This window comes from Vombatus ursinus, unplaced genomic scaffold, assembly GCF_900497805.2.
Source record: "Vombatus ursinus unplaced genomic scaffold, bare-nosed wombat genome assembly UNPS02014822.1, whole genome shotgun sequence".
In the NCBI taxonomy this organism is placed as follows: Eukaryota; Metazoa; Chordata; class Mammalia; order Diprotodontia; family Vombatidae; genus Vombatus; species Vombatus ursinus.
In genome coordinates, this window is record NW_020954600.1 from 2,883,733 (window position 1) to 2,897,466 (window position 13,734).

Consider the following 13,734-nt stretch of genomic DNA (forward strand, 5'->3'; position numbering starts at 1 on the left):
GTTCATACCCTTGTTATTAGACTCGGCTCTTCCTGCTCCCTCACCTCATGCAGCCAATCAGTTTCTTTCTCTCTCCCTTTCACACCCAATTCCTTCTCCCTACTTACGCAGCTGCCATCTTAGTTTGGGTCCTCATCACTGGTGGCCTGGAGGATCACACCAGCCTCCTGCTTGGTCTTCTACCTCGGTTCTCACCACTCTACTCCATCCTCAATCCTGCTGAAAGCGATTTTCCTCAAGCACAGATTTCACTGTGTCACATCCCCATTTAAGAGTCCCTCTCTCCTCTAGGAAATATAAATTCCTATATTCAAAAAAATATAATTTCCTCTGTTTAGCTTTTAAAATCCTTTACAACCTGGCCCCAACCCATCTTTCCAGCCCCTCTGGAAATTATTTCCCTCTTACACTGTGCGATCCAACCACACTAACCCCATTCCCTGTTTCTCATGCAGGAAAGCCTTTGCATTAGGCCGTCTCCCACACCAGGAATGCACTCCTTCCTCACCTGAGTCTTCTAGTGTCCCTCTCTTCCTTTAAAATAATGTTCAAGCATGACCTTTTACTGGAAATCTTTCCTGATCCTCTCAATGGCTAATGTCTTCCCTTCTTAATTACCTTGTACTTAATGACTTTTGATTTATTCTCTTTCTATTTTTTCCATATATGCTCATTCCGAGTATCCCAAAAATCTTAATGTCCATAAGGCTTTACTAGCTTAAAATGAACAAAGACTTTTGGGACACCCTGTATATGCCTTTGTTGTCTCCTCCATTAGGATGAGAGCTCCTTTTGAGTAGAGATTGCCCCAGTTATTGTCTTTGAATGTCCAGTACAGAGGCGCTTATAGTATGTATATAGCATATAGTAGGTGCTTAATAAATGCTTGCTTGCTTGACCTTAGTTTGAATCTTGACTCTTCTGCTCCTGACTCTGATCAAATTGCTTCTCAATTTTTACAAGCTTTTGTTTATGTGTCTATCTTTAGTTACCATGTTAGAAATTTTTTTTTAGGCAATTGGGGTTAAGTGGCTTGCCCAGGGTCACACAGCTAGTAAGTGTCAAGTGTTTGGTCTGAGGCCAGATTTGAACTCAGATCCTCCTGACTTCAGGGCTGGTGCTCTATCCACCGTGCCACCTAGTTGCCCCAAAGACTTGTCATGTTTTGTTTTGTTTTTGGTGAGGCAATTGGGGTTATGTGACTTGCCCAGGGTCACACAGCTAGTAAGTGGCAAGTGTCTGAGGTTAGGTTTGAACTCAGGTCCTCCTGACCCCAAGGCCAGAGCTCTACTGTACCACATGCATGTTAGAAATTAAAACATTAATATTATTACAAAAAGAGTTTTGATCTCATGAACCCTCTGAAAAGGTCTTGGGGGTCCCGAGGGCCCTCAATCATACTTTAAGAACTGCTCCCCCAGAGGATCTCTACAATTTTTACATTTTACCTTAGAGGCAGAAAGGAGATGATTTAGTTCACCCCCCTCATTTTGCAGATGAGGAAATAGGACCAGATCGATTGGGGGAATCAAGGTCACACAAAGAATACATATCATAGCTGGGTCTTGAATCCAGATTTATTTGACCCAGTGCTCTTTCTGCTAATTTGAGGAACTGTATTGAAAGTGGATGCACTGCTGTTGCCGTGGTTGCAAGATTTCCTGATGGTCCACCAGACTTCATGATAGGTGATTGGCCCTGACCCTACCTCATTCAGACTGAAGATGGCTTGGAGTCAACCTTTTTTCTTCCCTTCCCAGGCCCTTGCTGCTGGCTCTGGTGAAGTTCTCCTTTCCATCAGCTACCTCCCGGCGGCCAACCGACTCCTCGTGGTCCTGATCAAGGCAAAGAATCTGCATTCCAACCAATCCAAAGATGTCCTAGGGAAGGGTGAGTGGGGCAGCATTGGGAGTGATGGGTAGTGCCTTTCCTGTAGCCCCAGGGGACATGTGTGAAGAGAGCTATGAAGGGATAGGCATGTGGGATGACAGAATTTGGAGTCAGAAAACTGAGATTGAATACCAGTTGTACCTATTGCTATGCATGTGGTTTGGAGAAATTCATTTATCTCTCAGTTTCCTCATTTGTAAAATGAAGGGGTTGGTTTAGATCAGCAGTTTTCAAACTTTTTGGTCTTAGCCAGGTGACTCAATGTATAGAGAGCTAAGCCCAGGGTGAGGAAGACCTGAATTTTAATCCAGTTTCAGACACTTAGCAGCTGTGTGACCCGAGGCAAGTCACTTACTCTGCCTCAGTTTCCTCAACTGTTAAGTGGAGACAATAATGGCATCCACTTCCTAGGGTTGATTTGAGGATCAAGTGAGATAACATTTGTAAGCTTAGCACAGTGCCTGGCATTTGGTAGGCACTTAATAAATGTTTGTTTTCTCCCCTGCCTTCTCAGGACCCCTTTGCACTCTTATAAATTACTGAGGACTGACCCCTCCCCTTTAAAGCTTTTGTTTATGTATCCATCTATATTTACCATTTGAGAAATTAAAACATGTTAATAATATTACAAAAAGAGTTTTGATCTCATGGACCCCTGAAAGGGTCTCAGGGGCCCCTGGGACCCTCAATCATACTTTAAGAGCTGCTGGCCCAGAGGATCTCTACATTTCCTCCCAGCTCTAAGTCCATGAGCCCAACTTGCCACCGGTGAAGTTAATTCCCTTTCTGAGGCGGTACAGTGGATAGACTTGAGATTTGGATGTCCTGAAATCAAATCCTGCCCCAGATACTTGCTAGCTGTGTGACCAGGGCTAGATCACTTCATCTTTCTCTGCCTTCGTTTCTTTGTCTGTGAGATAGTATTAGACTTGATCTCTGAGATCCTATCATCCTGGGATTCTTCTTCTTCATCTATAAAATAGAAATACTCCTTTCCAGCTTTAAAATTAGTAAGGAGACTGCTAGAGTTGGAAACAGGAAAAGCTGGCTTTCTATTCTGCCACAGACGCTGTAGCTGTGCGAGCAATTGACCTTTCTCAGCCTCTTCTTCATCTGTAAAATTACACTACAGGGCTCTTTCAAGGAAAATGCTTTACAGAGGCATCTTGCACGGGGTCATAGGTCTAAAGCTGAAAGGGACCTCAGAGGTCATCTATCTCAATTCCCTCCCTGTGGCCAAGAGAGGCATAGCAACTGGTCCAAGGTCTTGCAGGTAGAGACAGGATTGAACTTAGATCCTGTGATTTCAGATATGATGCTCCTTCGTCGGTACCATGGACAGTGGGTAGAATGCTAGAACTGGAATCAAGAGAACCTGGCTTCAAATCCTACCTCAGACACCAGCTGTGTGACCGTGGGCAAGTCACTAAACCTCTTAGCCTCAGTTTCCTCCTTTGTAAAATGAGGATAATAACGGTATCCACCTTGCAGGGTTGTACTAAATGAGAAAATGTTTCCAAGTTTCTTAAAGCATTATAGAAATGGAAATTATTCTTGTTTATTATTTTTATTATTATGGGCAGGGAGTCATAGTTGTATTACAATTTAATACAGCTATGTAGGAGGCCCCTTACACATATACACTTTCCCCTACATGTATACTCATACACATATGTATATGCGTATATGTGTACACACACATATATGTATACATATACACATATACACTTGCATACACACACATACTCATGCACTTACAGGCACACACAACACACAGACCCTCATCCTCTTGTAGATTGCTTCACATACATTCATAAAACATGTTAAAAGCATATTTTTAAAATTTATTAATGTCTTTATTTTCTATGCCAAGAGCATATCCTTCTCCTCATCCCACAACCGTCTCTTGTCACAAGAAAAACAAATTTATAAAAATGAATGACCCAGCAGTGTGTCTGCCCACTTCTGCCATGCCTAACATCATAGTCCTCTGACCCCTGAAGTCAGGATTGGTCATTGCATTGATTCTGAGTTCAGTTTCTTGTTTTGTATTGCTTTTTATTATTTATATAGCTTTCCTGGTTTTGATTTCTTCAAATTGCAGCCATTTATATAATTCCACCTATAAGAACACCCTGGCTTCCCTGCCACTGCACACATATTTACTCTTTGGCTGATAATAATAATAATCACAACTAATATTTATACAGAGCTTTAAAGTTGGCAAAATACAACCTAGGAGGTAGGTGCTATTATTATTATTCCCATTTTACTTGTGGGGAAACTGAGGCACAGAGTGATGAAATGACTTGCCTAGGGTCACACAGCTAGGAAGTGTCCCAGACAGCATTTGAATTCAGGTCTTCTTGATCCCAAGTTCAGCCATCTGGCCACTATACTGGGGACACAACCATTGTCTAGCTTCAGCCTTCCTTCTCTTCAGAATTTGCCAGTTCTCCACCTTCATACCAGCTGAGTGTATATGTTGGCAGAAGGTATTTGGGCTAGCTGATTGAGCTCGTGGCTCAGAGAATCTGCTTCTTCCAGGGACCAGAGTGCCTCCCAAAATGTCCTCCTTTCAGGGCCCAGGACCCTGAGACTTTCTGTACTCGATGCCAGGGCTCCCAGAATCTCTAAAAGTCTCTTTGCCTTTGGTACCAGTGTGGACTCCTGGGCTGATGATATGGACTTGGAAGGGCCGGGACCATAAAACTCAGAGCAGGAAGTGCCTCCGAGCTCATTAATTTCCACTCCCTCATTTTACAAAAGAGAAAACTGAGGCCCAGGGAAAAATGACATGCCCAAGGTCACAGCTAATAAATAACAGAGCCCAGTTGAACCCAAGTTTCCTGTCTCCCAACTCATGGATTTTCCCACTAAACCACACATACCAAAAGGACAGGAATCTCTCAGTCATTGCCCTAGAATCTCACTGTGCTCTCAGAATATAGAATTAGAGCATGCTAGAAGCCCTTGGGGGGCAGCCCCCCACCTCCCAAGGCAGCCCCTTCCCCTTTGCAATAACTCTAATTGTTAGGAAGAAACTAAACCCCAGAGGTGATCAATCACCTGTAAGGAGCAGAACTGAGATGAGAACCCTGGTCCCATGACTCCAAGACTGGCACTTTCCATGACATCATACAACTTACCCTGGATTCTTTGGCCCCCTTTATAGCTACAAGATGGAGATACTGAGTCTTGGCTTTGGAGTCCTTGAATGGATAGTGCTGGATGCTTGGGAATACCAGCATCAGCAACACTGGTGGAATCCCAAGCCAGGAGACAAAGTCAAAGTCAGTTTCACCTTCTTCCTTTCCATCCCTTGCTTCTCTCTCTCTCTCTCTCTCTCTCTCCCCCAGACTGTAGGCTCCTTGAGCGCAGGAACCGTGTTTCTTTTTATTAATTGTATCCCCAGCCCTTAGCATAGTGCCTGGCATATAGTAGGTGCTTAATGAATGTTTATTGGATTTACTGGATTTTCTTTATAGCTCACTTCAGGTCAGTTCTCTTACAGCTCTTGTCTCTCAAATATCATTGGCAAAGTGAAGCGCTAACCACCGAGGGGTGATAATTATAGCAATAAACACTAAGTTGTAATTACTCCCACATTAGCTTCCATAACCCTGAGCTAATTGAAACTGGCTCTGGCTGCTAGATTGTGTATGACAATCTATCGTGGCGCAATGAGAAACGCATTACATTTGGCATGAGGGGATGTGGGATCGAATCTTTGCTCTGGGTGATCTGGGTCAAGCCCCTTCCCCACTCTGGGCCTCAGTTTTCTCACCTGGAATATGAGACAATTGGACCAGATTATCCTAAGGTCTCTCCCAACTTTAAATATTATGAATTTCTATATTGGCCTTGGTCTTAAAATTCCTGGGAGAAGTTTCTGGCAGTACATATAGAATCCTTTCACCTTCAGGGTCAGGGCATCTACTTTGGCTCCCTTCAGTGAAATTTGGGTTGGTATGCAACGTGGAACAGTTGGAAGTTTGGAGTCTGAAGAGGTTGGTTTGAAGGCTGAGAGGCAAGTGTGAGAGAGAGATGAAACTGGTTCTGGGGCTAGAGGACCCAGGTTCAAATCCCATCATGGATACTTCCTAGCTGGGTAAACTTGGGACAGTTATTGAACTTCTGAGGGCCTCACTTTCCTCATCTGTAAAATGAGGGTGTTGGAATAGATGACCATTGATCTGAGGTCTATGATTGGGTGACTGTGGGCAAGTAACTGCTTTTTTCAGTCTTTGTTTCCCTAGCTGTTAAATGTAGGATAAGATGGCCTCTCAGGTCCCTTATAGCTTTAAATCTGTGAGTGCAGAGCCAAAGTTTATGTTTGCAAAAAACCTTTTTCAAAGAAAAAGGAATCCAGGCAGCCAGGCAGCCAAGAGACGAGTCATCCCAATGGACTTGGAAGGACATTGAAAACAAGTGAGAGGAGGTTGAATGCTGACTATTCCCAGCCCCCATTTGTACTTGGAGAGTTGCCTTTTCCCCATCTCCATCCTTAGCTCTTTTTCTCTTTTTGGTACAGAGGAACAAGGGCTGACTCAGGATTCAAATCCTACCTCAAATGCTTACTAATGTGTGACCTTGGGCAAGGGCTTAGCACAGTACCTGGCACATAGTAGGTGCTTCGTAAATGGCTATTGAACCCAATTATTGAATTGAAGTCACTTCACTTCCTGGGCCTCCGTTTCCACATCCATAAAATGAGGAAGGGGGACTAGATTGCCTCGGAGGTCCCTTCCAACTCTCAGTCCACGACCCTATCATCTCCAGTTCTTACAGTGCTTAGTTGGAACCCCTCCCCTTCACTTAACAGAATCTGATTTGAGCTATAGTTATTCGTGACCATGAGTAGCTCTCTGACCTGGGCTGGTTATCCTCACCTTAGGGAGGCCAGTAGCCTCCTGCTCTCAGGGGCTGGGCGTGTTCTTCCCGGATCCCCAATAGGCTTAGACTACTGTACCTCAGACCTCCTGAGCTCCAGCAGCCCACCGGTCTCAGCCTTTCTCAATAGCAGGAATTATAAGCATGTGCCACCATGCCCGGCATTCATTCCAGCTTGAATGCTATGATCCCTAAAAGCAAACTACTTAAAATCCCACCAGGAGAACCTCCATACAATATTCTTAGAAACAGATGGATGAGGGGGCAGGAACATATGGGGTGAGAGGTTGGATTCCTTGGCCCAATGCCCACATTCTTCATCTCTGCCAAAAAGGAGGCTGGATCAGGTTGCCCCTCAGGTTTTTTCCAGCTCCCAAATTCTAGGATTTTGTGGTTTGTTCCACTCTGTCCCCTGTTCCCTGACTATTGGCTTAGCTGGGGCCCCAAGGAATTGCAGAGGGGCCCCCATGGCTCTCTTCTAGACCAGCTGGGGGAGACAAGTATGCTGAAACTTACCAAGTCTATCTCTCTTACTCTCCCCTCCACCCTTTATGCCCCCATCCTTTGCAGATGTCTCCATCAAGGTGACCTTGAAGCATCAAGCCCTGAAACTCAAGAAGAAGCAGACAAAGCGGGCCAAACACAAGCTGAACCCAGTGTGGAATGAGATGATCATGTTCGAGGTGCCCGATGACCTCCTGCGGGCCTCCAGCGTGGAGCTAGAGATGCTGGGTCAGGACGAGGCTGGCCAAAGCCACGTGCTTGGCCACTGCAGCCTGGGCCTGCACTCTTCCGGCACCCAGCGCAGCCACTGGGAAGAGATGCTTAAGAATCCCCGCCGGCAGATCGCCATGTGGCACCAGCTCCAGATGTAGCCCGCAAGGCCTCCGCCATGATGCCGAGGCCCCTCCTCCTTGTCTCGCCCACCTTCGTCTAGCCATCTCCCTGCCTTCTCCCCATTCCACTCTCAGTAGACTGTGGCCTCAGGAGACCATGGAACATGCTTGGGAAGGCTGAGGCCCCCAAGGATTCCTGTCTCCATCAGTCAGGACATCCCTCAATGAGCATTTATTAAGCACTCACTGGGTGCTAAGGAAAAGGCCTTTGATCTCTGATCACAGAGCAGACATAGGACCTCGGTGGTCATGCTACTGAGTGCGTACAGTGATTCTCTTCCTACTTGCCAAAAAGAAGGGTGAGTTATAGCCTGTGTGCATGAGACAGCCCACACACAGATGGGCAGACAGGTCCTGGAAAAAGGCAAAGGAAAGCTTGATCTAACAAACATTTCATTATGTTTGAAATGCCTGCTCTAGTACACCATGTTCCCTTTTATTGGGTAAATAAAGGTTTCCCTATTTTTTTAAGACTTAAAAGAACCCCAGAATGTCAATGGGGAAGGACTTTCAAGGTCTAATCTCCCATCCAAAATGGGCCAAAATGACCCAGGAATAAATTCTACAGCACATCTGAGACATAGTCATTCAAATTAATCAAGAAACATCTATTAAACACAGATCCAAACTCTGCTTGAATACATCCAGTGATGGAGAACCCAAATGCTAGGTTTGGAGTCAGAGGGCCTGGGTTTAAATCTTGACACTACTTCTTAGTACCCCTGTGGCCTTGGGCGAGAGAGGTGAAGACCTCTCACTTCTTCTGTAAAATGAGATGGGTTAACTAGACTCTAATAACCAGAGTTATTAACTAATTAGAGTTAATAACTAGACTCTAATTAACTAATCTCTAACATCCCTTCCATCTCCAAATCTATGATCCTAATGAAGTAACCAACTATTTTTTAATAATTAATTCCTTTTTGTTAAATATTAAATATTAATTCCTTTTTGTTTTTAAATCACAGTTCTGGAAATACCTCTCTCCCCTTTCCAGCTTTAAATCCTATGCCCCTGTGAACCAAAAATAATCTGGATTCCACTTCTGGCCCCATCACTTACTTTCCATGTTAACTATAGGCAAGTCACATCATGCCTCTGGGTCTCAGTTTTCTCATCTGTGAAATGGAGACACTAAGGCTGCTACCTACCTTACTGGGTGAGGGAATCCTTTTGTAAGGAGTAAAGTGCCACAGAAATATCAGCTACCATTATTTATTTAATTGTGTAGTCCTTGAATCAAGCTTTCCTCTGCATTTTGGTGATGCACAGAAGGGTCCACCCATTAGCAAATGGGCAGTTGCACGAGGCTTTGTGACATCCACACCCAATACAATGTCTGAGATGAACCACTTTCTTGGTGCACATTTATAAGGAGACTGGCCTCTGGCAAATGTGACCCCTCAGCTTACTGGCCACAATGTTGGAAGGCAGCTGTAGTACAGTGGGAGGTCCTGGCTCTAGAACCAGAGGACACAGGTTCGGAATCTGCCTTTGACATTTACTACCTATGTGACTTTGGATGAGTCCCCTCTCAGGGCCTCAGTTAACCCCTTGTAAAAATAAAGGGGTTGTCTGATGTCCCTTCCAGTTCTAGATCTGGGAATTTCCTTCTCTAGCATAAGAGTCTCCAAAGAGCTGGCTGCATGAATAGAACATGTGTTGTAAGCTGATACTGTTGAGCGGACAGAACTCTGTGCCGTGAGCCCAGGGACACCTGGATGCTATGTATTCCCTGCCTTTGATTCACTGAGGAGCACGAGGCATCTCCCTTGGTCTTTAATTATCTTGGTTTAGCTGTATCTAAAATTGGATGAACGATACCTGAGCAGGGTGGAAGTAGTAGGTAGGAGAGATGCCCAGACAGTCTCGGGGGCCTCCTTGAGCATTTTTTTAAATGAGGTATCCACAGTGTTATTATTGACTTGACTCACTGTCTTTCCTTTCTGGTTTTCTAGGAGGAAACATCAGAGAAGTTGTAGAAGTATGCACAGCTATGGTTTCTAGATCTGAGAGGTTGAGCTCAGGTACTCAGAAGTATGTGAACCGGAGTCCTATCAGTCAAACACTTATCTTTCAGTGTTCTAAAAGACAAAAAAGTAGATCTCTCACTCCAATGGGAAAAATAAAATCCAAAACTCATAGAATATTTGTGCTTATAAAGCATAACATCAGTGCTAGAAGGGACCTGATAATCCAGAACACAGAGTGCTAGAGCCAGTTGGGACCTTAGAATGTAGAATGTGAATGTCACAGTTAGAACCTAAAAACATAGAACATTTAATGTTAGAGTGAAAAGAGCCCTTAGAACTTAGGATGTAAAAATTGGAAAGGACTTTAAATATAGAATGTCAGAGTTGGGAGGGGCCATAGAACATAGAAGGTCAGAGGTGAAAGGGACCTTTGAACATAGAAGGTAAGACTTGGGAAGGACTTTAGAACATAAATTGTCAGAGGTGGGAAGGCCCTTAGAACATAGAATATCAGAGTTGGAAGGGACCTTAGAACATAGAATGTTAGAATTCAAAGGGACCTTAGAATACAGAATGTCAGAGTTGGAGGGGTCTTAGAACACAGAATACTGGAGCTGAAGGGACTTTGCAGATAATTTACTCTATCCTTTATTGACCACATAGGGAAACTGAGCCCCAAGAAGGGGAGAGACTTGCCTGAGTCTACAAAGACAGTGAGTAGCAGAATCAGGATTTGAAACCACACCTCCTGAATCTTGCTCCCTTGCTGTCTCCTGTGTGCCACGTAGTAGAGACGTCAGGATAGCATGTCACCCCATCTGTAGATCACCCTTGGCATCTCCTATTAGAATTCTACTGGTGGAACTTGAAACCTTTGTTCCCTGCTGCAGAGGTTTCTTGGGAGCTCTCCATTTGTCTTCTGGAATGGGAACTTGATGTGCCTGGTAACTGGAAGACTGGCACTGGAGAGAGAGAGCCTAGGAACTGGAGCTAGGGAGGAGCAAAGCCAGCCTCTGAGCAGTGACCTGGGAACATTCTCTTGGTGCAGAAGGTTGTGGAGTGAGAGTGGCCAGATTCTATGTCTGAATTCCTTTTTCTCCTTTAATCCCAGACACACTTATTATTCTAAAAGCACAGGGTTCATGGCCTCTTGGTTCTGCTCACAGGCATTCTCTTTCCCTCCTGTTAATAAGACAGTGTGTGCACGGCAAGGTGAAGCTGTAGGGGCAGCAGTATACATGGCGGCTCAGCCACACAGCAGGCCACATTGTGGTCTCAGCCTTGACAGCAGCTCGACTGAACCATATTCCTTGTGGCCTGGCTTGATGAATACCACCCAACAGGCCAGCCTGCATTCTAACTGAAGTCTGGTCCTGCTCCACTTGGATCTATTGTAGGCAGAGTGCTCCAGAGGAGTGCCTGGGTGGCATGATTTCAAGGGTCCCAAGAAGGCTCAATTGACCCTAAAAAGGCTTCCTCCTCCTGCCTTACTTCTGACTGATATTGGATTTAGGGCTTCATTCATCCGACTTAAGGCTTTATCACCTTGTTGAAATATAAATGCAAAGGGAAGGGGTTGGACAAGATGGCTTCCGTGGTCATTTCCAGCTCTGGAACTATCACCCTACAGTCTTTGATGTCTTTTTGGGGGCTGATTTTATGATCCTATGGTCCTATGATCTCACTGGGAGAGGTGACCCACTGTTAGTTCTTTATAGTTCAATGTAGTTGAGTTTTTCAGATCCCTTAAAGAGACCAAGTTCAGAGGAGGAAGAAAGTAGAAAGATCTGTGAAAGTAGAAAGCTGCTGTGTCCCTATAGCACAGAGGGGTGGGGGGAAAGGAGTGACAGAAAGAGGAGAAAAGCAACAGGGCCTAGAAGAGGAGACTGAGGACACCCAAGAACAGTCTGTCCAAACTCACAATTTGTTTCAGGTGCTTGTAAGGGGTGTCCCATGCCTAGTTACAAGGAGAAAGACAATAAGCTCCATTTTTGAACATACTGAATTTGAGGTGCCTACAGGATATCCTAGTCCCTCCTTCATCCATCAGAAAGGGATTCCCACTCAAATTGAGTCTTGAAAGGACCCAGCTAAAGATGAAGGGGAAGAGAGGATATCACAGAAACCAGGAGACCCATAGAAGCAGATAAAGGCAACCCCACTGCCAAATTCAACTGCAAATATGGCCTAGATTGAATTAAGCAGTAGGCTTCTGATGAGTAATTCTATTCATTACCTACCAGTCAATCAGTCAGTCGACAAGCATTAATTAAGCCCTTACTACAGACCTGACACTGAGCATATTCTGGCGATACAAAGAAAGGCAAAAATATACTCTGCCCTCAGGGAGCTCCCATTCTAATGGGGGTGACAACATATGAATAATTAAGTACATTCAAAAGATATGCAGAACAAATGGAAGGTAATCTGAGAGCAGAAGGCACTAGCAGCTTGGGGGGTGGGGTGAGGAGACTAGGAAAGTCCTACAGAAAGTGGGATTTGAGCTGACTGTGGCTAAAAAGTGGAGGTGATGGGTGAGGGTCTCTAGCCACGGTAGACAAACACTTCAAAAGCTCAGAGATGGGAGAGGAAGAACAGCAAGGAGGTCAGTGTCACAGGGTCCCTTGGTCTAGCAGATGGAAGAAAATGAAGCATGTGAAGATCAGAAAGGAAGGAAGAGGTCAAGTTACAGAGAGCTTTAGATGTTAAATTGAGGACTCTATATTGAATCCTGGAGATCACAGGGAGACCGACAGAGTAGAGGGGTGACATTGGGCAAATCTGGGCTTTAGAAAAATCACCTTGGCAGCTGGGTGGAGGATGGATTGGAGTGGGGAATGTCAAAGCAGAGAGGAAAATTAAAAGGGTATTTCAGTAGTCCAGGTGAGAGGCAAGGAAGGTCTGATCTAGGGTGGTGGTTGGGTGAGGGGAGAGAAGTACATGTGCACACATACATACATACATACATACATACATATGTGTGTATAATATGCAATATGTTATATATTATAGATGTGTATATGAGAAAGAGAGTGAGAGAAATGTGGAGGTAGAAACAAGAAGACATGGCAATGGATTGCATATTTGGGAGTGAGGGAGAATGAGGAGCTGAGGAAGATATCCAGGTTGTGGTCCTGGGTGATTAGGAAGTTGATGATGCCCTCAACAGTGACAGGAAAGTTGGGAAGAGTGGAGGTGGTACAAGGGGAAAAACAATTAGCTCCATTTTTGAACATATTAAATTTGAGGTGCCTACAGGACATCCAGTTTGAGATGTCCAAAAGGCAGTTGGTGATACAGGATGATAGCTCAAGAGAGAGACTGGGGCTGGATATATAGATCTTAGAATCATCTGATTGGAGGTGATAATTGAACCCATGGAAGTTGATGAGTTTACCAAGTGAGATAGAAGAAGAGGACCCAGGATAGAACCTCAGGACAGGCACACCCAAGGTTAATGTGTGTGTGTGTGTGTGTGTGTGTGTGTGTGTGTGTGTGTGTGTGATATGAATGAACCAGTAAATGAGACAGAGAAAGAGAAGTCAGATATGTAAAAGTAGAACCAGGAGACAGCAGTGTCGCAGAAACCCACTGAGGAGAGAATCTCCTAGGGAATGTGGGCAATGGTCTCAGGTGCCACTGAGAGGTCATGAAGGATGAGGATGAAGAATAGTCCATTAGACTTGGTAATTAAGATCACTGGTACCTGTGGTTTTCTTGGCACCTCTCCAGTTCGCTTCCATGCAGTGAAAGAATTCTATATCAAATCTGTTTTAGGTTCATAGGGACCTTAGGGATGACCTAATCCAGACTCTTTATCTAAAAGATGGATATTTTTGAGGGTCAGTCTTGATGTCCTGTGTCCTGGTCAGATTATACCTGTAGTATAGTGTTTGGTTCTAGGTATCAAATTGTAGGAAGGATGTTGGTAACTTGGAGAGTGTCCAAAGGAGAGCAGCTAGAATGGAAAAGACTGAAAAACTTATTATTCAAGGATCATTTGAAGGAACTGGGAATGCTTTGCCTAGAGAAAAGAAGATTCACAGCAGGACTTGTCCTTCCACAACCAAAAGAATGAATCT

At 44.6% G+C, this 13,734-nt stretch overlaps 1 protein-coding gene across 1 annotated transcript in view; it reads left to right on the forward strand.

Annotated features, from left to right (window-relative positions):
• SYT13 (synaptotagmin 13) overlaps positions 1-7,690 on the forward strand; it is a 45,559-nt gene extending 37,869 nt beyond the window's left edge. The window contains exons 5-6 of the mRNA XM_027837651.1: positions 1,761-1,890; positions 7,354-7,690. Of these exons, the coding sequence (XP_027693452.1) occupies positions 1,761-1,890; positions 7,354-7,658 (435 nt within the window). The 3' untranslated portion in view covers positions 7,659-7,690. The remainder of the gene's footprint in view (positions 1-1,760; positions 1,891-7,353) is intronic.
• Positions 7,691-13,734: the final 6,044 nt, after the last annotated feature.